Genomic DNA, 21,941 nt, shown 5'->3' with positions numbered 1-21,941 from the left:
AACGCCCCATGCCCCTCATCCAGCCTGGAATGTGTCTGTTTGGATTCGGTCTCCAAAGGAACCTGTCTTACGTGGTCCTGGTGTAGTGTTTCCCAACTCTTCTGGAAACTAAATACTCAGTGAAGTGTAATGATCGGCTTTATAAGGTTGAGGGAACCACAACATCACATGTAGTGGAAACAGAGGATGCTTGTTCCATAAAACTAGAATGCTATCATACTGATAACCAGTGTTGGGAAAGTTACTCTGAAAAAGTAATTAGTTACTATTTACTAATTACATATTCAATAGTGTCATTATTAGATTACTGTACAAATTACGCTCTCCAAAAAGTATTTAGTTACTAATGACTTTCTATATCCTACTTCCACTTTTTTTTCGTCAAGTGAATCGAGGGTAGACATGAAACGACTCTTAATTCATCCAAATAAATCATATACAACTACATAAAGTTTTCTCATTAACTGACTAAAGTATTACAAATGTGAGAAAGATACATAAATGCGTACGTTTTAAAGTTAGACTTTGAAATTGAATGTCAATTCCACTATTTTATTCATTACACAGTATTTAGTTCGATTACATCTGAAGTAACTGTAATTAAATTACAGAGAAAATAAGAGTAATCCCTTACTTTACTTTTTAAGGTAAAAGTAATTACATTACAGTAACTAATTACTTAGTAACTAGTTACACCCAACACTGCTGATAACTATAAATCGGACAACCTGGCCTGATAGCTCTATTCTGCAGATACACAATAGCTATTTTCATTGTAAAACCACCTGTCCACATGTTTGCCTGTGTGGATTTATTTCTATAGCATTTTCTATACTGTACTTTACAAAATGTATAGTAGGCCTACATACAAAGTAAGTCGCTTTGGACAGAAGCGTCTGCCAAATGCATAAATGCGTAAATGTAAATGAATGGCAAGTCTTTCAACGCTTGTTTACCTAACAACTATTGCAAAAACGCTACTTGGATTTTAATTCAAATTCTTCTCATTAACCTCCCCGTTTGACAATTTACCTCCATCGCTCCGTTGTTAACATAATCGTTAATCATCCGGCAAATTTATTTGCACCGTTTGACATTTAACAACCCCACGAAAATAATCTGACCAATAAGCGAACAGTGCGCCTGAGCCCACAATAAACTACATATCCCAGAGTGCCTCGCGCCATTCTCAAGCTCTAGCATAGGATAACAGACGTCTTTCAGCAGAACAGAACGGGCTAATATTTGATTTCCCGAGACTGCTTTCGCTTTAAAAAGCCGATGCCGCTTTCAGGTCGGCCGTTGCAAAAACGATAGAAGTGTCGTAAAACGATTTCAACGGTAAGAAATGTGTTTTATGAAGCTTGATCGCGTCCGGGTGACCGCGGTTGTATTAAAGAACGGAAAGGACCAGACCCTGTGTTTAGATGCTGCACGTATAGATAACGTTATCGCACGTACGGGTATTGCAGACGAACTCTTCTTTTAGCTTGTGTTGAGTGATATCATCTGGATTGCACAGAAGGTCGGATCTAACGCCTTCAGGCTAGTAACTTGCATGTATGGGGGATAAGCGTTGCAGTGGATTTCACGAAAATGACAACTGCAACAAGCTGGAGGGAGAATAAAACTGGTTTAATGAATAACTATGTACATAAATGGTCACACTTAGTCTGACGTGGGTACGTTTTCCTGAAAAGCATGCCAACATTTTGTTGAAGTCGTGTTAGGATGCTGAAGGTATTTTGGACTTCTTGAATCAGACTGCTTTAGTTTATACAAGCTGATTGTTTTCTTAAAAATCAATTGAGATGTTAGTGATATGTTTGTTTGGAAAAAAGTGTTCACAATTACTCATAGACCAATATTAAAGGCGTAGTTTAACCAAAATTCTTTCATCAGTTATTCACCCTGGTTCTGTGTACTTTATTTTTCTTGCAGAGCACAAAAGAAGATATTTAGAAGAATGTTGGTAACTAGACGAGACATTTATCAAAATATCTTATTAAGTGTTAGAGTCATAAAGAAATTTTGAACGACATAAAGAAGAACCATTTTCATTTTGGCGTCTCTTTAAATAATCAGCATATATATATTGTTATGTCATTGGCCATTATAACTGTGCCTGTAGATCTTCACATATTATATCTGTCATCATCCACCATATTCTCCTGTTGGCAATTGAAAAATTAATTATTCACAATACTGCTTCAGTTTTTCATGGAAATCTTTTCGTATAATGGAGATGAATAGAAAATACCTTTGTTAACTTACATGTCAGATCAAAAAGTTAAAAGTTTGGATCAGTAGCTATAAACCAATTTGCTATCGATATTGTGTGATTCGGAAAAAGTCGTTTGAAAAAAGATAACATATTGATGTCACATATTTATTGTGAATCTTCTAGTTTTTGAAGTGGGAATAATGTGTGTTTTCTTGTCATTATGTCTGGTTTGTCACTATTTATTGCTGCTATGATTTAGATTTTTTTTATTGGGCCCCTCAATAGCTGCTAGTGATTGATCCGTAATTAGTTGGTTGTGAAAACCATACGATTTAATTTTCACAGGTGCTCGACTCTGTGTTCCTGATGTTTGCAACAAATACAGCAAAGCTACACTTTTCTAAAATAAAAAAAATCGTTTGAAAAGTATTGAGTTGAAACTTAACAAGTTGGTCAATCATTTCAATAAGCCACACAACATCCACAAGCTATTTTTAAAGTGTTGGAGATCGGACACGTCCCATTGTAAAAGTTGCTTACGCACGTAGAGGGGCTTTGCCGGAGGGACAGTAGATTCCCTGTCTGGGCTCCCGCTCTTTAGAACCTGTTATTTTTTTCTCTCGGCGTCCCCTCGGGTTTGAATGCTGGAGGACAAGGGCCACTTTGAAAAGCTGGAACTAGCTGTGGTTCGGTTGCAGTTCACTGACTGCCGGTCAGATCTTGCTGATCACCGTCCCCTGTGTATACACCCCCAATCCCACATGCCCCCGCTCTAGAATCTGGAGCCACTCTGCACTTTTTGAGTATTGGGTGCTTTTCTGCCAGTCAAGAAGAGACTGCAAATGTAAATTCTTTCCTCTTTCTGTCCGCCTTGTGTGCCCTCCAAATTCCCATCTGTCAGATAAGCAGAGCAGGATGAAACTGAAGAAGCAGGTGACCGTGTGTGGAGGGGCTATCTTCTGTGTAGCTGTCTTTTCTCTCTACCTGATGTTGGACAGAGTCCAGCACGACCCGGCGAGGAGGCAGAGCGGAGGGAACTTTCCGAGGGTAAGCTGACGACTGTGTTCTTTTTATGAATTCCCTTTGTCATTGGTTATATTTTTTGCTCTGGTGTTGCTGTGCGGGTTCGTTTGAATGGCTCCATTTATCAAAGTCTTTGTTTGTTTTTTTGTTTTTGCGAAGCTAGTGATATAGCTAATTTGTTTCTGGCTGACATTTGCCATAGCTACTTATTAACTCACTTACTATATTAGCTAAAGAATATCTCGCTGTGTGCATTGGGCTTTCTGTCCTGTGTCTTTGGTTAACACAAAAATCTAATTATTAGGAATATATGGTGGTGTCGTTCTTGTAATGGCTTCAGGGATGGGATGTAGTTGACAGTGTTTGATGCAGCTTCCGTACTTATCGCAAGCCTCAGGGGAAATAAAGCTCATTATGCAGATGATTTTTATATTCAAAGCATGAATTAAATAAGTAGTCGCTCTGATTGTAAGCTGGCTGTGTACAGAAATTTGGCATTGAAAGTAAAAATGTCACTTGTAAACATCACCTACAACATTGGGCAAACGTCACTATTTCTATTGCTCATATTCAGGTTTTTGATGTCAAAGATCCTTAAGACCCCTGGGACTATTGTATAAAATTGAGCATTGTAAGCTCCACTCCATAATAACATGTGTAATTTTGTATATAAAATATTAAAGCACCCCCTGCAGTATCGCCACAAATCCCCTAGGGGTCACAGTTCATTTGTGCTATCGACATAAATGACAAGACCAGACCAGTGAAGCCATATATATGGACCAGAGTCAGAAAATCATACAGATTTGCATTTGGGCTATTTAACAATCAGAACACCCCAGAAACGTAATAACTTTCACAATGACACCCTGGCAACCACCCACAATCCCCTTTTTTACAATTTCGAAAATGTAAAAGCCCAGTCTGTATATAATACCTTGAAACCAGCTCAGTGTTGATGTTGTAGACCGTGGTGGTAGATAGATGACCCCTCCTCCCCTTCATTTTACAGAGCCAGATTTCGGTGTTACAGAACCGTATCGAACAGCTCGAGCAGCTTCTAGAGGAGAACCATCAGATCATCAGCCACATTAAAGATTCTGTGCTGGAGCTCACCGACACGGGTGCCATCTCTCCCAGCGGGCACCTACCCTTCCGCAGCGCCAATGGCTCTTGGGTGTTGCCCTTCGACGGCAGGCCCACTTTTCTATCCGTCAAGCCGCAGGACTGCCAGTTTGCGGTGGGGCGCAGAAGCCAGACTGACCTGCAGGTGAGAGTCTGAATTAAAGTGACAGTTCACCCAAAAATATTCAGTCATTTCTTACCTGTAAGACTTTCTTCGCCAGAACCCAAAAGAAGAATGTTGTTAACTGGCTCCCATTGACTTGCATTGGTTTTGTGTCCATGCAATAGAAGTGAATGGGAGCCGGTTCTGTTCGGTTACTAACTAATATCTTCTTTTGTGTTCTGCGGAAAAAAGAAAGTCATAAAGGTTTGAAATGACAAGTGGGTGAGTACATGATGACAGAATTAAAATTCACTTGAAGTTTATTGACTTAAGTACTCAAGTTTGCAATATTATATATTTTTGGAATCCTCACATAATTTAATATCAAGGACGTAAATATTTGGATTTCGGAAAAAAATACATAACATGTTTTGAGAAGTCACTTATAGTCAAAGCTTTTCCATGTGTGTTGTTGTGCTTCGGGCTGTCACGTCTACACTTACAATTCTCGTGTCATCTGTCAATCATATCTAGTTGTCACGAGACTCAGTTTGTTTACAGAGAGCTTCACAACATGACCAGCGTTGTGGAACAAGCACTGGATTTGAAATCTATATTACATTTCTGTCAGAAGGATCTGAAGCTTTCAGAAAGACCTTTGAGAATTGTGGAAGAGTTGAAGAAGCGTGCGAGTCCAGCCGAACATTTTCATTACGTGTCTCAGGATTGTTTGGAGGATGACACTTGTGTCTCTCTAGATGCTGGATGTTTACTCCCTGCTCAACTTTGATAATGCGGACGGCGGTGTTTGGAAGCAAGGCTTTGAGATCACCTACGACCCCAGTGAGTGGGATGAAGAACCGCTGCAGGTGTTTGTGGTCCCTCATTCTCACAATGATCCAGGTACATCAGTGTGTAATATGAAATATGTTTGGTGCACTAAAGAATAAATAAAGGTACCATCTCAGTTTTCTTTATCGGGGTAGTGAATGATTCATTCTAAGAAGGATTATTCGGCCCATGCTATTTTAAAAAATTTCAAAATATCTGTACCCTGATCTCCTGGGGGGTCATCTTTGTGATAAAGCCCCCGAAGATGTTTAAACATTTTCAGTCTTTAAATGGTTGCAATGGTTGTCGATGCATGTAAAATGGCGCATTTCCTCGCCTTGCCATTATGCAGCATCTCTGATAAACTTTCTCCATAACACAATGGTATCCACACACAGGATGGACGCATTTGCAAACCTCTCGACTTGCCATTTTTGCTGTCGTGATAATCAGATGACCTAGAACTTCATGTCGGTGACCCGATTCCCTGTAGTTTTATTCTGGTCAATACCTTGTCACCGGGCTTCGTATCGCTGCGCGTTTAATGCAGAACGTTTAATTCACCTTGTAAAGTTTTAATCAGTTTTAATAGTCTTTTGTCAGGCCCAGAGTCAGCAGCGATCTGTTGTCGTCTTGGCCGATAAAAAGATTTGAGCGTTTTTTGCCCACCACAGCAACACCTCTGAATAATGAACAGATGGTGTTATTTGAACAAGTTGTTCATAGGGGAACGAAATGGCGGCGGCTCCTTCGAAAGCTTTTTACTGTAGATGTGACATCCGTTTGTAGGCCAATCTGAATGCTGAATCACCATGGATGTCAAATTAGTTTTGGATACTGTCTGCAGCTATTACCTGAGACTTTCACATTTTGTTCTACAAAAATTACACATAATTACACCTCAGATATGGAATTTATGGGTGCTTGTAGTCTTTTTTAGCAAATAAAAGGGGCAGGGGCTTTAAAAATAACGTTGGATAACTTTTGGTTTTAACTTTTTAATAAGAACTACTTTTCTGGACTTGTGACAGGATGGATCAAGACATTTGAAAAGTACTACAATGACCAGACCCAGCATATCTTCAACAACATGGTGGTGAAGCTGGCGGAAGACCCTCGCAGGAAGTTTATCTGGTCTGAAATTTCATTTTTCGCCAAATGGTGGGAAAGTGCCGATGTACACAAGCAAGAGGCAATGCGCAAGTTAGTAACGTTTTTGTTTGATGTTGAATCATTGGTTTGTAATGTTACATTTTTTAGAGACAGGACATTGAACTTGGAAAACTTTGCGTGTCCAATAAGAATGAATTTGATTATGAAAAGTGGGTGTTGGTTTGAAAGGGAAGGGGTTAAACATGATATACAAGACTTTGGTTCAGTCCCGCATGCCTTATTTGATCAATTTGTCATCTTTAATCTTGTCATCCGTCGAAAGTTGACTTTCTTCATCCGCTATTCACAATGTAATTTTAGTTTACAAAAATGTCTGTTTATTGTAATCAAAATATTGGCCTTAAGATTATTGGAAAAACTTGAACTAAATGAAACGTTTAAATATTGTCTCAGAAATTAGTATATTTAAGAAACATTCAACAAAATTAAGCACTTCTTTATATTTACTAATAATTTTAATTATTTGTATGAGTACATGTAAATGTTTCCTATATGTACATATATGTACGTATAATAAAAACAAAATATGCACAGTACACAGACATATATTAAGTCAACAGAAACTTTTAATTTGGATGCGATTAAACGTTTGACAGCCCTGAAAAACTATAATATCACGTGGCACTCCGAGACTCCTTATGATCTGATGTAGATGGACACGGTAGAGATTTTGGCTTTGATCGCCACGGTCCTAATTTTTCTTTTAGGCTTGTTCAAAACGGACAGCTCGAGATGGTAACGGGAGGTTGGGTCATGACGGACGAGGCCACCGCTCACTATTTCGCCATGATCGATCAACTCATCGAAGGCCATCAGTGGCTGGAGAATAATCTGGGTATGTTTATGTGGGCTAATGTGGTTAAGTAGTTAAACTTCCTGGAGAATACTTAGGTTTGTGATCAGACTATAAATCCATGTTTGGTGTTTTAGGTGTGACCCCTAAATCAGGCTGGGCAGTGGATCCGTTCGGTTATAGCGCCACAATGCCTTACTTGCTGAAACGGGCCAACCTGACCAGCATGCTGATCCAGAGAGTCCATTATTCCATAAAGAAGCATTTTGCTGCCACACGGAGCCTTGAGTTCATGTGGAGGCAGGTCTGGGGTGAGAGCAGGTCTTTATTTTTACAAAACCAAAGCAAGTTTCATATTAAAATATATACCTTATGATGTGATGCTGCTTTTTCCATCATTATTTAATGAATGTAAGAAAGTATTTAAATGTTTAATGAAGATTGCAAAAACTCACACATTTGGCTGGTGCCTCTGAAAGCTTCGCCAAACCTAATCCTGTGGCTTTTCCAGATCTTCACACACATCAGCAAGTATTCATTTCCTTTCATTCCAGATCCTGAATCAAGCACAGATATGTTCTGCCACATGATGCCCTTTTACAGCTATGATGTGCCTCACACCTGTGGGCCCGACCCAAAGATCTGCTGCCAGTTTGACTTCAAAAGGCTTCCGGGTAGTAGAGTAAACTGCCCGTGGAAGGTGCCACCCCGAGCCATCACGGATGCCAACGTAGCCGAGAGGTAAGGATTTGATTCCAAGCTAATCTCGCGAATAAATGTAGATTAATTTCCTGTGTTGGTCAAAAAGAATCATTAGTGCGGCACCCAGCTGGCACCGGCTGTATTTCATGGGTCTTGTTTAGTTGGGTATTATCAAGCTTGTAGCAATTAGTGTGCATCTGTGTTTATATTACGGAGGGCATGCTGGGATATAGGCACGGGCATACCCTGTGGTTGTATGCGTCAGATGTGTAGAACTAGAGATCGCTAGGGATCAGACTGCTAATCTAAGGGTTACTTCACGTTTTACATTTCAGAGCTTCGGTTCTGCTCGATCAGTATCGTAAGAAGTCCAAACTGTTCCGTAGCAAAGTAGTGTTGGTTCCTCTGGGAGATGATTTCCGGTACGATAAAGCGTTGGAGTGGGACCAGCAGTACTTCAACTACCAGAAACTATTCGATTACATGAACTCTCATCCAGAAATGCACGTGAAGGTATGTTTACAGATAAACAAGCAATGAACTTTGACCTTAAACTGACATTATTTCATAATACCATTTAAGAAAACGACCCTAGTGGGATCCAGGTCAAGATCTTTTCTATCGAGCAATCACAGCCTTCATCATTTCCTTTAAAATGGTATTGATTTAGTAAACTAAAATAGAATGTTGTGTCCTCAGGCTCAGTTTGCAACACTGACGGACTACTTCAGCGCCATATACAAGGCTAACGGAGTCGCCCAGGGGGCACGACCTCCCGATTACCCTGTGTTGAGCGGAGACTTCTTCGCCTATGCGGACAGAGAAGATCATTACTGGAGTGGATACTACACCTCACGACCCTTCTACAAAAACTTGGACCGCGTGTTAGAGTCTCATCTCCGGTTAGTTACTAATGTGTCCACCTTGCGATAATACAGCACGTTTTCATTAAAAATATCTGTCTAATTCGTTTTGTGGTCGTGCTTATTCATTTATTTTTAATGGTCTGCCATAATTAAATAGCCTTGACAGGCTATCATTATAGTATCTAAATTCAATTCTGAATTTTGGCATCTTTGTACTTGTGTCTGTCTTTTTTTTTGCCAGGATTAAATTATGTTTTGAATAAAGGCCGATTCTCCCTGGTATTATCAGTGAAATGTTAAAGCGGCTGGTGTCAGTCGCCATGTGGTGGATGCGGCGTATTTCATTACCTGTTTATTATGCAACTTAAGCACTAACGCTTTTACGTTTTTGGTGCGTGTTTAGTCATTAAAGCATTTCTAGATATCCCTCTATTCAGTTCCGTTTTGATCCGAATAGCAGTTTTTAGAATTTTAAAGGCATACACTGACAACTTTCTTGAGGTTTGTTTTTATGTGTCCAGAGTGATTTAGCGCTGCTTTACTGAACATTGTCAGGTTTGTGCAGTAGTTGAAGTTATTGTTATTTATGTTTCCTATAGAGGGGCTGAGATTCTTTACAGTCTGGCGGTCGCTCATGCACGGCATGCGGGCGTAGAAGGACGGTACCCCACCTCAGATTACTCTCTTCTCACTGACGCCAGGCGGAATATAGGGCTCTTTCAGCATCACGATGCCATCACAGGCACTGCCAAGGAGGTTGTTGTCATCGACTACGGAAACAGGTCTCCGGAAAATAAATTAAAAGAAGTTTTAAATGGGGCATTATTTGTAAAATTTCATTTATAGATGGTTTCCTCTGATGTTTAAGGAGTAGTTAACCTCGAAATAGCACCCATTGACCTTCCATAGTAGGACTAAAAAATTACATTTGGCTTATTTTGACTTCCGGTCTGTTTTTAATTTATTTAAAATTTAAGTGATATTAATGTTAATTTATATCAATATTTATTTGCATATTAATTGTATTTAATTACAGTAAAACAACTGAACAGTTATTGATTCTTTGCAGAGAGCTTAAGTCTGAGCCACATAATATCTTTTTATATTGTTGCCGTCTATAATAGGCTGTCGATGCTGTTAGAATGGAAGTTTGGTGTGTAAGTGGCTCTTGTTGTTCTGCAGGTTAATCCGTTCTCTGGTCGGTCTGAAGCGAGTGATCATAAACGCAGCACACTTTCTAGTGATGAAGAACAAAGATGTTTATCGTTTTGATCAGACGGAGCCTTTCCTGGAGACGGTGAGCAGCAGTATTGGTTCATTTAGTCCGTTTTTTGAGAACGCTTGACCTTTGACCTCTTCTGTCTCGTTTACATGGCTGCAGGACGACAGACGGGCCACACAGGATTCTCTTCCGCAGCGCACGCTTATCGAGCTGGAATCATCTCCGAGGTCAGATCCTTCATGCACATACTGTATTTGAGGAGACAAAAGGAGTGCAAATTAAAATATGTCCAAAATGACACTTTTTGTTTAATTAATAGTTTATCGCGTCTTAGGCGAAATGTTGGTTAGTTGTCTAAGGAGGGCGATCACGGATGAGAACAATTCAATCATTTTATTTTGTTGCCACACATGTCTACGTGTGTTTTAATGAATGTTATTGATCTTCATCCTCTTCTTAAGGTATCTGGTGCTGTTTAACCCGTTGGAGCAGGAACGTTTGTGTGTGGTTACCGTGCTGGTTAATTCAGCTAAAGTAAGAGTGCTAACAGAAGACGGGCAGACATTACCGGTGCAGCTCAGCGCACAGTGGGTGTCCGCCATCGAGATGAGCGGAGAGGTTTACCAGGTACGGCTGTGCCCAAGTACATTCAAACATGCCCTTATGTATGGCATGTTCTTTGTGGACAAAATGCTGCAGTGATGGGGCGATGAGGCGTGAAATTCAAAACCCAACACAGGTTTCTAAAAACATGACTCTGCTTTTTAAATAGGCCTCTTTCATGGCACGCCTGCCCGCGCTGGGATTGGCCATTTTCCACCTGTACCACTCTGCCGACTCCCCCATGACCCTGCGCTCCGAAACGCTGCTGAGGATTCCCGGGCGAGGCCAGGCCATACGGAGTTTGGATCCTTTGCCTGTGCGGTCGCAGACGGCGGATTCTCAACCATTCTACATCCAGAGCCAGTCTCTCACTCTGGGCTTCTCTGGAACAACAGGCCTGCTGGAGGTGAGATGATTTTCAAAAAACTATGAAGTATTTCAGTTTTTTGGGTGCCAAACAATGTCTCCAACAATTCTCTTTTGTCCTTTGCTCCATTAGAGTATTCGACACAAAGATGACCCCCAGGAGGTCAGGGTACAGATTCAGTTCCATACATACGGCACTCGACCCTCAAAGGACAAGAGCGGAGCTTATCTCTTTTTGCCGGACGGAAATGCTAAGGTATCTTTCCCCGACCGCAAAGTCTGGGATGAAAAGTAATTCATCAGACAGCGCTTGGAGAATTAACACCATTATTCTTCTCTCTCAGCCTTACTCGCAGAGAGATGCTCCAATTGTGCGTGTGCTGGAAGGTCCGCTCTTTGGCGAGGTCGTGACTTACTACCAGCACTTCCAACAGACGGTCCGCATCCATAATGTTCCAGGTATTCCCTCGTTCCTTTAGCCTTCCATCTGTCTCTCATAAAAGCATGCATGCATCTCGTCGTGACTTATCACGGATTGTTTGGTCGACATCTCCGTCTCGCTCTTGCAGGGGTAGATGGTTTATCTCTGGACATCACCACCATGGTAGACATCAGAGACCAGAATAACAAAGAGCTGGCCATGCGTCTGGTTACAGACATTCAAAGTGGAGACACTTTCTACACGGACCTCAATGGGTTTCAGGTAATACACATCTGTCCATTTCGATAAACTATCTTTGTTATATGTATTGAGGAAGTGTGGAGTCTCCAAGATTACACCACATTATGATTCTTCTGTTGTCACTTCTCCTCAGATCCAACCGCGGCGCAACTTCCAGAAACTTCCATTACAGGCTAATTTCTATCCGATGCCCACCATGGCGTACATACAGGACAGTCAGTTCCGTCTCACGCTTCACACAGCCCAGGCATTGGGGGTTAGCAGTCTGGCCAGTGGTGAGAAGAAATTAATTGCAATTTTCCCGTAAATGACAAAAAATGAACAACTGAAATTACGAAATATTTAATGTAGTGTGTTGACATGTATCAGCTGAAAAGTAAACACAAGAAATAAAAACAAAAATAATGTTTTTATATATGTTTTATAATATATATATATATATATATATATAAAAAGCTTAGACTTTATCACACAGTAGGATTCAAAATTTAGCCACTTGTGTGCCAAATCGAGTCGATACTACCAATTCTGTTGAAAAAGTGTATCATTACATTGCTTTAATTTGGTATTGACTCGTTTTCAATGTACCGATACATTTTTAAGCTGTAGCGTTGAGTACTCTGAAAATGGTTTTATGGATCAGAGATGGCGAGAGTAAAAACATAAATAGTGAGACACAACGCTCCGCTTCTCTATTGATTTAATGCAATGTATCCGATAATTCTAGTCATTCTCGCTCTCGTTCTTTGTTTACCTCTTCCTCTCTTGTCTGTGTTTACAGGTCAGTTGGAGGTGATTCTGGACCGGCGCTTGTTGCAGGATGATAACAGGGGTCTGGGACAGGGCCTTAAAGACAACAAGAGAACGGCCAACCGCTTCCGCCTTCTGTTGGAAAGGAGAAGCAATGGTGGAAAGGTGAGCTCTGATTGGACACAAAACTGGATTTGCTTGGGTTCATTTAAGCTGTTTTTTGTTGTTATTCGGAAGGTTGGAAAAAGATCAGTAATAGTAGTTTGGTGAGCAAGAAAAATTATTTACAGTTTCGTAATAATGTGAACAGCTGTTCAGACATTTGCCTAAAATGTTTTGGTTTAGAATTTCTGTCTACTTAAAAGAAATAAATACCAGATGTTTTACAGGCGACTCCGAAAGCAGATGAACAATGGCACTTATTTATATTTTATGTATTTTTAAGGGCTTAATGCTAAAAACCTCAAAAAGTGTGTCAAATTCAGATCATTGTTCTTCCTCAAAAATATTCATAGTGTCAACATTGTATTTTTACATCATTTTATTACCCAGGAGACCCATTAAAACATTGTTTACTTGGACTACCCCAATTTGCATAGCAGTCAGTTAACAAGAAGAGTCTTGTAATGCATATCTTAATGTATTAATTCATAAATAAAACAAGAAAATAATAATAAGTCTTTTTAAAAATGTTTTATTAAAAATGAAAGTGCATTTCAGAAAATTCTAATGTAATTCAATGGATTAAAATGTAAAAAAATTCTCAAATAATTATTATTATTATTAATATTTTTTTATTTTGCCTCAATGACAGCATTGCCAAGTATAAATGATTCATTTAAGTTTTAAAGTTATAGTTTAAGATTAGATTTTAATTGTATTCAGTTAATAATCTTAGTTCCTCATCTTACTTATTTCCGTCTATTTCTTAAGCAATATCAATGTCAAATATTTGTTTAGTTTGTCTTTCAAATAATATTTATGATATTTTATTTGATTTCAAATACAGTCATGTTTTAATAGTTTTAGTAAACCATAATAACTCTGGTACCAGCATGAAATATGAACTCTTTCTCAGACCTCAGTGTGACCTGTAGGGGGCGCTCTGTTGTTTCTCATCAGGTCTGTTTAACTCAAAGGCTCCGGGGAGAATATTATCCTGAGACTACTGTGTCTGAAAGCTGTCAAGTGTGTAATAATACTTAATGGCTTTTGGAGCTTTCACACGTCTTTGCGCTGGCTGAGATTAATTTAAATAATATACATTTTATTTAAATAAACTGAGCTGTCTCTGGTAAGATTATAAAGATGCTGTAAGTAATGCATTGATATTGAAAAAGGGGTGGGGCTTAACAGACCACCCCCTGCTATATTAGGTCAATCATGCATTTCACGATCACGTTTTTCCTGTTCGTTCATTGTACTTGTCAATCTCTCTCTTTTCTCACATGCACGCAGCCTCTTGGCTCCTATGCTAAAGTCACCCACATGCTTAACAAAATCATTACTGGTATTTTAGGAGACCACAAGAAAGAGGTAACACGACTGTTGCAGTGTTGGACTCTAGCAATAGCAGTTTTAAGACCCCGTGTTCACCTTAGATTACCATAGCAACCAGTGACAGTTTCCTCCTGGACGGAGAGGCCAAAGGTTGTTGTGTCCCTGTCTGTGCTGTTATGCCCCCAACCTTTCACAATACTAGAGGATAACAGGCTGTAGCGTCTTGCTGAACGGTAGTTTTGTCCTTTTAAAGAGATAGTTCATCTAATATATAAAATTGTTAAAATCTCTTTTGTGTTGTTCCAAATCTAACTTGCTATTGTAAAATGTTTGAGAATGACAAAATATGAGGAATAATGTTGGGAGTCATGTTAGCAGCTGTGATCTCCGGTCACCATTTACTTCCATCATATGCACAAAGGTGCAATGAAAGTGAATGCTGACCGTCGTGTTCCCTAGAAGAAATAAAGTCATACATGTTTGGAACAACGCAAGGGTGAATTATGTCCATAAATTTATTTTGAGTCCACTTGTAAAAGGTCACAGGCGTTCAAAGGGTGTTTACTGACCCATGTCTGTGTCTTCCAGATGGTGGACAACACACCGGTCAGCTTCCCATCGCTGATCAGTCATATGACCTCTGCCATCCTTAACCATGAGGTGCTGGCTCTGCCCGTGTTGCCCAGGAAACACGGCGTGCCCCCCATGCGCACCTTCACCCCATTGGCCGGCACGCTGCCATGTGACTTCCACCTGCTGAACCTCAGGAGCATCCAAAGCTTGGTAAATAATCGAACGATGTGTGTGTGTGTCCATGTCTCCTGCTGAGTTCATGATGTGTGGGGAAATGTGCGTTTATATTGGATGTGTTTGTATCGTCTGGTAGGTAGGGGTGGGCGCAATGACCAAAAATCTATTTCACGGAATACTACATTTATTTCACGGTAATGATATATGGCACGGTTACAATCTCCCATTATAATTCTATATCTTATGCCTAATTTATATCTTACACCATTCATTTCAATGCTCACCATAGTTATAATGTAGGCAAGTTATGTACCAAATCAGATATCAAATTAAGTTCCGATAATGAGATTTATTATTTATTTATCTTCTGGCTATATCATATGTATACAGTAGTAAGATAGACAACAATTAAGTATGAATATATGCACAAACAAGGAGAGTACAGCATATGACTGGTGTTATAAACTGGTGTCCATGGGGTCTGTACTGTAGGTCTTCATCGCTCTTTACTCTCTTTATTAAATGCGCATTTTTAGTGGGTTGCGACTCGCTGTCTTTAAGTTTGTTTATTCTCACGCTTGACTTTGCACTGCGAGTCTCTGGTGACTCTACACGAGTCTCCCAAAACGGCAGTTTCGGCACGTCAAAGCGCTCGCGCTGCGAGCATCATTGGGCAGTTTTGCCTCGGTTCACCTAACGTTGAACTTGAAACCATTAACAGCTTAACAAAACAATCTGACTTCAGAAATACGCGAAAATTAGCTTGTTTAATATGCACGTGCAGACTACACACTGAAAGAAGATCAAAAGAGCATTTGATTTGTTATGGGTGCATTAATTCACATGTTTTTTCATCATAAGTCCCAAGTTGCATTGGGGCGAGTTAACCACGCCTACTTATTTACATTCCGCAGAAAACACGGAATAGAAAAATCTGTTACTGTTGACATTTAATTCTGTGGTAACGGCATCCTACCTGGTAGGAGGTGGATTTCTTTTGTTGACATTGATTTGATATGGTTCCTCAGCAGGACGCACACACTCCATCTCCTCATACGGCTTTACTACTTCATCGCCTGGGACTGGACTGTGGTGTGGAGGCTCAGAACCCCGGTTTCAACTGTACAACCACACAGGGCCAGGTCAGCATCTTTAGAAAGAATATCCATAATAATTATGATCGACTAAATAACTCTGATCTTTTCCCCAGCTGACCGTTTCTGGACTGTTCCGCGGGCTGGATGTACATTTGCTGCAGCCTGTATCTTTGTCTCTAATGCACTCTCAGCCTCCGCTTTCCAACGACTCCTCCATCCATTTAGAGCCAATGGAAATCTCTGCCTACAAGCTTAAACTGTGCTAGGACATGGTTGCACCAGAGCTGGGCTCTCCGCTTGGACCCTTGGAATCCGTGTTAGCTAAAGTAGAGAGCCACAGCTGGATGAACCGAGGAGTTTGTTTATCCAACCTATCTAAATCAACAAATCTACATGAAGGCGCTAAACACCCCTGAGGTGAAAGGATCAAAGACTCAAAAGATGAGAAGGTTCCAGCCGAACGTAGAGACTTGGTAGCTGCCCTTGGCGCTGGAATAAAAGATAATGTCTGAGCTTGTTTTTATTGGACGGAGCACAAATCTGTCAACAGTTTTTTTATTCCCGCTCTGCATTGTTTTTATCTTTCGTTTTTGTTTGATTTTGGCTCAAACGTTTCATCACCACACCTTACTTAAACCCATTCTGGACATACTGTATGTAAATATGTCAAAGCTATACGACTGGATCTATACAAACTTGTGGGACTCTGTGCAATATGTGATGCTTCACGTTTCTTCGTTTGGTTTTTCTACTCTTAAGGCCTTGGAAAAGCTATGCTTGAAAATCATTTATGCTCGGTTTATTTCTTTGTCTTTGCTTGTGCAGGGCAGACGCATGATTTCTATGAATGTGAGTCACCACGGATGGTCTGTGAAGGCAGTCGGTGGTGTAACGCAAAAGAAAACCGTCTTTTTGTCATAATAGGCCACGATGCACCCACAATCCAGTAGTGGATTGGTCGGCTATTCAAAGTTGCGGCGAATATCGCACGATAAGGCGAGAGCCGACTTTTACGATCTGTAGGTAAACTTTGTCGCAGAATGAAGCTGCTTTTAATAAGCTAGTTCTGAATTCAGTTTTTATGTTAATATTTCCCATTTTGTGTCGTGATTGCGTTTGGCATCAAAACGATTTGTGAGCAGCTGAATGTTTGTTTATACCACTTTGTGTCGTCTTATATGCAGGTCTGAGCCATTTTTTCCCCTAAGCAGTTAGCCCCGTAAGTACTGTTTATGGATTCGACTTCAAAAGATATGCAGCGTTGTATTATTTCAAGGCATCTGAAGACAGTCTGAGAGCTTTTCAAAGAGCACCCAGATCAGTCCTAGAGCTTACACCTATACATCAACACATAAGAAAGCCTCTTGAATACCTCCTCGCAGTACTTTCAGGTAATGGAACATTACTTGTATCCGCCTGTAAAGGTACAGGCCGCTACGGGCCGCTTTCTCATAGGAACAGGTTCCTGCATTCGCAATGAATTGTGGTTTACTGTTAAAAATGCGCTTTGTTCAAGAACCAGGCCTTACGTAGAATCATCTACATGTTTGTAACTATTGTGTGTTGTCTAGCAGATCCATCTTGGTCCTTTTGTCTGTCACCTCAGTAGCTTGAGTCAGACGCTCTGAAACTGTCCGGCTGACATGGACAAGAGTCGAAAACCTGTTCCACAATCTGCCAGTTTAAACAGTCTCTCCACTTTTGATTTAAATGACCAAACAACATTCTGCTTCCTGATTATCTCTCTGCGGCGTGTCCATTCTGATCAGTCAGACTGCAAACAGACTTTCCCAGCTAATCAGGTTTCGCAGTAGCATCCTATCAGAAACATAATTTTCTGCGGGAGGAAGAACGATTGCGCATTGAGTATGAATGGCGTCCGTGAGCCAAACGTCCGGCATGGAGCACATTTTGGCTCCCGGCGGGGTTCGGTTGTCATTCCAGAATGTTCTTCCCTAATTTCTCTTTTTGTAATTCATACTCATTCTCTCTCTGTGTATCACTTCCATGCTTGTGTTCTGCATACACTTGTCCAATCAGCTGATCTGACAGATCTCATTGTTAGATGTCCATTATTTGTGTAGTCCGTTTTGGGATGGATATTTTTTCTGAGAAAATGAAATGGAGGTTTATTTAAATATTTATTTATTCTTTCCCCCCCCTTTTTTCAGTTTTGGTTTCCTAGAGTGAGTTTATGAAGATGACTCGTACGGAGCATAATGCAAAGACATTAAAGTTGGACGTTTAATAAAAATCTGACATTTAAAGAAATTTAGGATTTTTATTATACATGTTGTGTATTCAATAGCTAAATCTGAACCAACCATTTTCCAAATGTGTCTTGTCCATAGTTTGTCCATATTTTCTTTGTTGTGCTCTGAATCAAAGACAGGGGGCAGTAGGGGATCATCTGCAGTTTGACTCCTGCCTTGGAGTGCGGAGTTCAGTTAGCAAGAGTTCACAAGATATTCTGTTTTTATATCAAACCAACCACGATAATGGCCAGAACATCAGGTACTGATTCTAGCAGACACTGTGGTTTGTACCCATGGAGAGGACCGAAAATACAGCTGACCTTAAATAGAGCTGACAGATCTCTGGCCTTTTTTCGATGCCCTTTAATGCTCAGTTGAGATCAGATTTGGTTCACGTACAGCAGCAGAGATTGTGTGTGTTAGAGTTGGAAAAAGGCCCTTAGCCAGGGCGTTTGAGAAAGAGGCCATTCTTCTTAATAAATCTGCCAGCGATGTGGGCTGAGACGGCAATAAAATTCAATCTCACAACTGAGGGCTTTAATAAGACGTGAGAGGTGCTGATAGATTAAGATGTTTTTAAAGTATTAGTGCACCGGAAATGATGGCTTTCTGTATGGCTTTCTTTTCTCTTTGCAACATAAATTACATTTTTTCAAAATAGTCAAGGTGGTGTTTTCAGTACAATAAAAAGCAAGGTTTTGTGAATATTGACTTGAAGGAATCTTTCATCATTTACTCGCCCTCGAGTTGGTCCAAATTTAGAAGAATGCTTGTAACCAAACAGTGTTGGCCACCGCTGACTACAATCACAGTAAAAAAACAATAGGATTTACTTAATATTTTAGTGCGAATGTTTGCACATTGCACGTTCAAAAACATTGAAAACCCTACTAGTTGTTTTCACAGTGAAAAATTACATAACTTTTCTACATCCTTAAAAATATCTTATTTTAAGTTTATCATAAAGAAATTTATACAGATTTGAAGCAACTTGAGGGTGAGTAAATGAAGACAGAATTTTCATTCAACTGTTTCTTTAAAGCAGGGGTCTTCAACTACGTTTCTTTAAGGACCAGAATCCAAAAGTATAAATAAGATGGGCCAGTTTTTTAATTACCATATCCATATTTGTTCCGATTATTTAGTTTAGTTTATTACTTTTATGCAGTTTTTTGTTAAAGGTCATATATTAAACATGCCCACTAATATTTCATTGTGCCTTATATATTTAATTAAAAGGGATCATTTTAGTTATATTTTAAATTTCTTAAAGCGTTAGTTTACCCCAATTGAAATTGCTGTTAATTTACTCACCCCCAGTCCCCCATTACATCCATGATGTGGGTGGCATTGTTTTTCCAAGAAGATATCTGGTAGAATTAAAGTCAATCAATTATAGTCAAAAACACTAATATATTCAGCACAAAAGTAATCCCTGCCCCTTGTGATGTTAAATGAGCATCTTAGAAAGCGAATCAATTGATCTGTGGAAGAAACTGCACACTATTATCGCATCTTTTTGGTGAATCCAATCGCATTCATATGCCCCGCGCAGTTTGAAGGCCAGATTCTTTGTAGTGTGAGTCCTGGAGGGAGATGGACTGCTGTTTCTCGTAAATATGTGTCCAGTGTTGTTCGACATTCTTCAAAATATCCTCTTTTGTGTTCTACAGAATAAAGTCAGTCATACAGGTTTGAAATGACATGACGGTGAGTAAATGATCCAAAAAAGTATCATGTTATGTGAATTATTGTGATTATAACGGAGATCAAAGCTTTTTATTCGAGAACTGAGTGAACAAAGGATATTACACAAGGAAGACAAACTCTAAAGCTATTCATCAGATATGCTCACTGAAGTGGTGGGTAAACATGCTTAATAATGCTCTTATGAAAGATGTGAAGTATATGTATTTTACTTAGGATGTCAGACAAGTCTTCGCTCAAACAATCCGACCTCATTGACTCGTTCTGAATGTCAGCAGAACGTTTTATCCATAAGGCACGTTGAGCCTCTTCCTCTAAAAGCGTGATGACAAACCTTTTACACCACGGTGAATTCAGCCTGAAAGAATCATTTCAGAGAACAGAAATAGCATCTCGTCTCTCAGGAACTAAAGATCCGCGCCAATTGTTCGGCCCATTAACAAGGCAGATAAAATCAATTAAGTTATAGTGGAACATCTGAGAAGGAAAATGCAGATTTTCTTGTGGTAAAAATACAACTGACGACAGCGCCGGCTCTTGTACTATTAGTCAAAGACACAGCTGTTACATTAGTGGCCGAATGGCAAATCAATGCAAGAGAGCTACAAAAAAAACCCAGCATGACGGAAATTAATTCTCAATATTCTCTCAGAAGTGCACACTGAAGAGAGAAATCATCACGACACCTCTCCCACAAGTAGCCGGACCATCCGTCTTTCTGTCTTATTGCTCAATTAGTATGTACGTGGCGGCGGCAATCTCACTTATAATGCCAAGTAGGCAGAAGCTTCAGGCATTGAATACGAGATCCCATTTCTCCCAGCTGAACTAATTATGGAAAGCATTTTAAATGTGCCATTTCCATAAACTGGATCTCTCCCCCCTCTTCTGGGATGAAAAAAAAAAGAGTATGTACTTTTCTTCTCCACTGTCACAAGGACCGGCCTTGTATCAAGTACGCATGAAATATTTATGATCACGCACTGCACGCTTTACTTAGCGAAGCACATAATGTGTGGGTTATTCGTTTAGGGTGATCGTACAGCAAATGTACTTGAATTATGCGACGGAACCCACACAAGAAGATACAGAGATAGGAAGGTTTTGACAGCATCACGTGTCTCACATCATCACAGATATTGACGTGCTTTTAAATGTTTTGGAATAAACACAGACGCAACAGATGTTTGCAATTGATTGAATTACTGCAGTATTGACAGCAGTTTCATAAAAACGGTAATGTAAATGTCTGAAGTTTAAATGTAAATGATACGATGCTTAAAGTCGAAATCATTTAGACGTTTATCGTCAAAGTTTGTTACGCACACTTGATATCTTCATCTTGACCTACTTTAACTACTGTCAATGTCACTTACCACTCTGCACTCCTGTATCTTCAGCTCATAGACATCATACAGGTACAGTACAAGGTAATTGTTTTAGACTTTGATTCATTTAATTGAGTTTATTGTATATCATTCACCATGCACTCTCGGAGTTAAATGGATTGTTGCATCACAGTAGTATGGAGTTTATATAGTCGAAGTGATAGTTCACCCAAAAATGGCCAATACTCCCCCTCATATCATTTCAAAGATGTAAGACTTTTCTTTTGACCAACACAAAAGAAGATATTTTGAAGAATGACTTTCACTGTATGGACACCAAACCACAGAAACATTTTTCAAAATACCTTCTTTTGTTTTCTGCATAAGTCAGTGTCAAATGCAGGTTATGAACCACATGAGGGTGAATAAATGACAACATTTTGATTATTGGGTGAACTATTCAGGGTGAATCATGAGTCGAAATGTGACAGCTACAGCTTAACAAACGGGCCGGTTTCACATCTCAGCGCTGGCGATGACCTTTTTGGAAACAAATGACATATTTCTTCCTGAGAGCTATTTTGCGCCAGCAAAAACAAGAGTCGAATGAGACCTAAAAATCAATAGAACGTCCTGTGGGACAAAGACTGTTTTTTACTTCCAACACAAATATTGAAAACTCATTATGAAAACATCAGCGGGGAAATGTGTGAGGGAACAAATTCATTAAAACCAGAACAGACAAACCAATATGAACAGTGAATCTTACATCTCGATTGTAATTCTGCGTCATGACTGCGGTCTGAAGCTACTAGTGATAGTTCACCCATAAATGAAAATC

General features: G+C 39.8%; 1 protein-coding gene across 2 annotated transcripts; it reads left to right on the top strand.

The window, feature by feature from the left end:
* Nucleotides 1-1,175: 1,175 nt before the first annotated feature.
* man2a2 (mannosidase, alpha, class 2A, member 2) lies at nucleotides 1,176-18,778 on the top strand. 2 transcript variants are annotated; one of them, XM_079450586.1, is made up of 23 exons: nucleotides 1,176-1,341; nucleotides 3,126-3,271; nucleotides 4,260-4,517; nucleotides 5,234-5,378; nucleotides 6,338-6,509; nucleotides 7,187-7,314; nucleotides 7,410-7,583; nucleotides 7,827-8,013; nucleotides 8,310-8,487; nucleotides 8,674-8,876; nucleotides 9,440-9,622; nucleotides 10,023-10,137; nucleotides 10,222-10,289; nucleotides 10,524-10,689; nucleotides 10,835-11,071; nucleotides 11,165-11,287; nucleotides 11,376-11,490; nucleotides 11,601-11,734; nucleotides 11,847-11,988; nucleotides 12,495-12,628; nucleotides 14,552-14,746; nucleotides 15,745-15,855; nucleotides 15,924-18,778. In XM_079450586.1, exons 2-23 carry the CDS (start codon nucleotides 3,140-3,142, stop codon nucleotides 16,074-16,076), a joined length of 3,453 nt encoding a protein of 1,150 aa, XP_079306712.1. In that variant the 5' UTR covers nucleotides 1,176-1,341; nucleotides 3,126-3,139; the 3' UTR covers nucleotides 16,077-18,778. The 2 variants fall into 2 exon arrangements, with proteins under 2 accessions (XP_079306712.1, XP_079306711.1); XM_079450585.1 differs by having other exon boundaries at nucleotides 1,186-1,341; nucleotides 15,742-15,855; nucleotides 15,924-18,775.
* The last annotated feature ends 3,163 nt before the right edge of the window (nucleotides 18,779-21,941 follow it).

This window comes from Barbatula barbatula (assembly GCF_947034865.1).
Source record: "Barbatula barbatula genome assembly, chromosome: 25".
In the NCBI taxonomy this organism is placed as follows: Eukaryota; Metazoa; Chordata; class Actinopteri; order Cypriniformes; family Nemacheilidae; genus Barbatula; species Barbatula barbatula.
The sequence above is the reverse complement of the archived record's forward strand: the minus strand, read 5'-3'. Positions and strand labels throughout refer to the sequence as shown.

Excerpts from the sequence above, each read along its gene's own strand:
- man2a2 (XM_079450585.1), top strand. The coding sequence starts at position 3,140 with ATGAAACTGAAGAAGCAGGTGACCGTGTGTGGAGGGGCTATCTTCTGT. Across the intron at positions 5,379-6,337 it reads TCATTCTCACAATGATCCAG|GATGGATCAAGACATTTGAA; the intron begins GTACATCAGTGT and ends GACTTGTGACAG. Across the intron at positions 9,623-10,022 it reads GTCATCGACTACGGAAACAG|GTTAATCCGTTCTCTGGTCG; the intron begins GTCTCCGGAAAA and ends GTTGTTCTGCAG.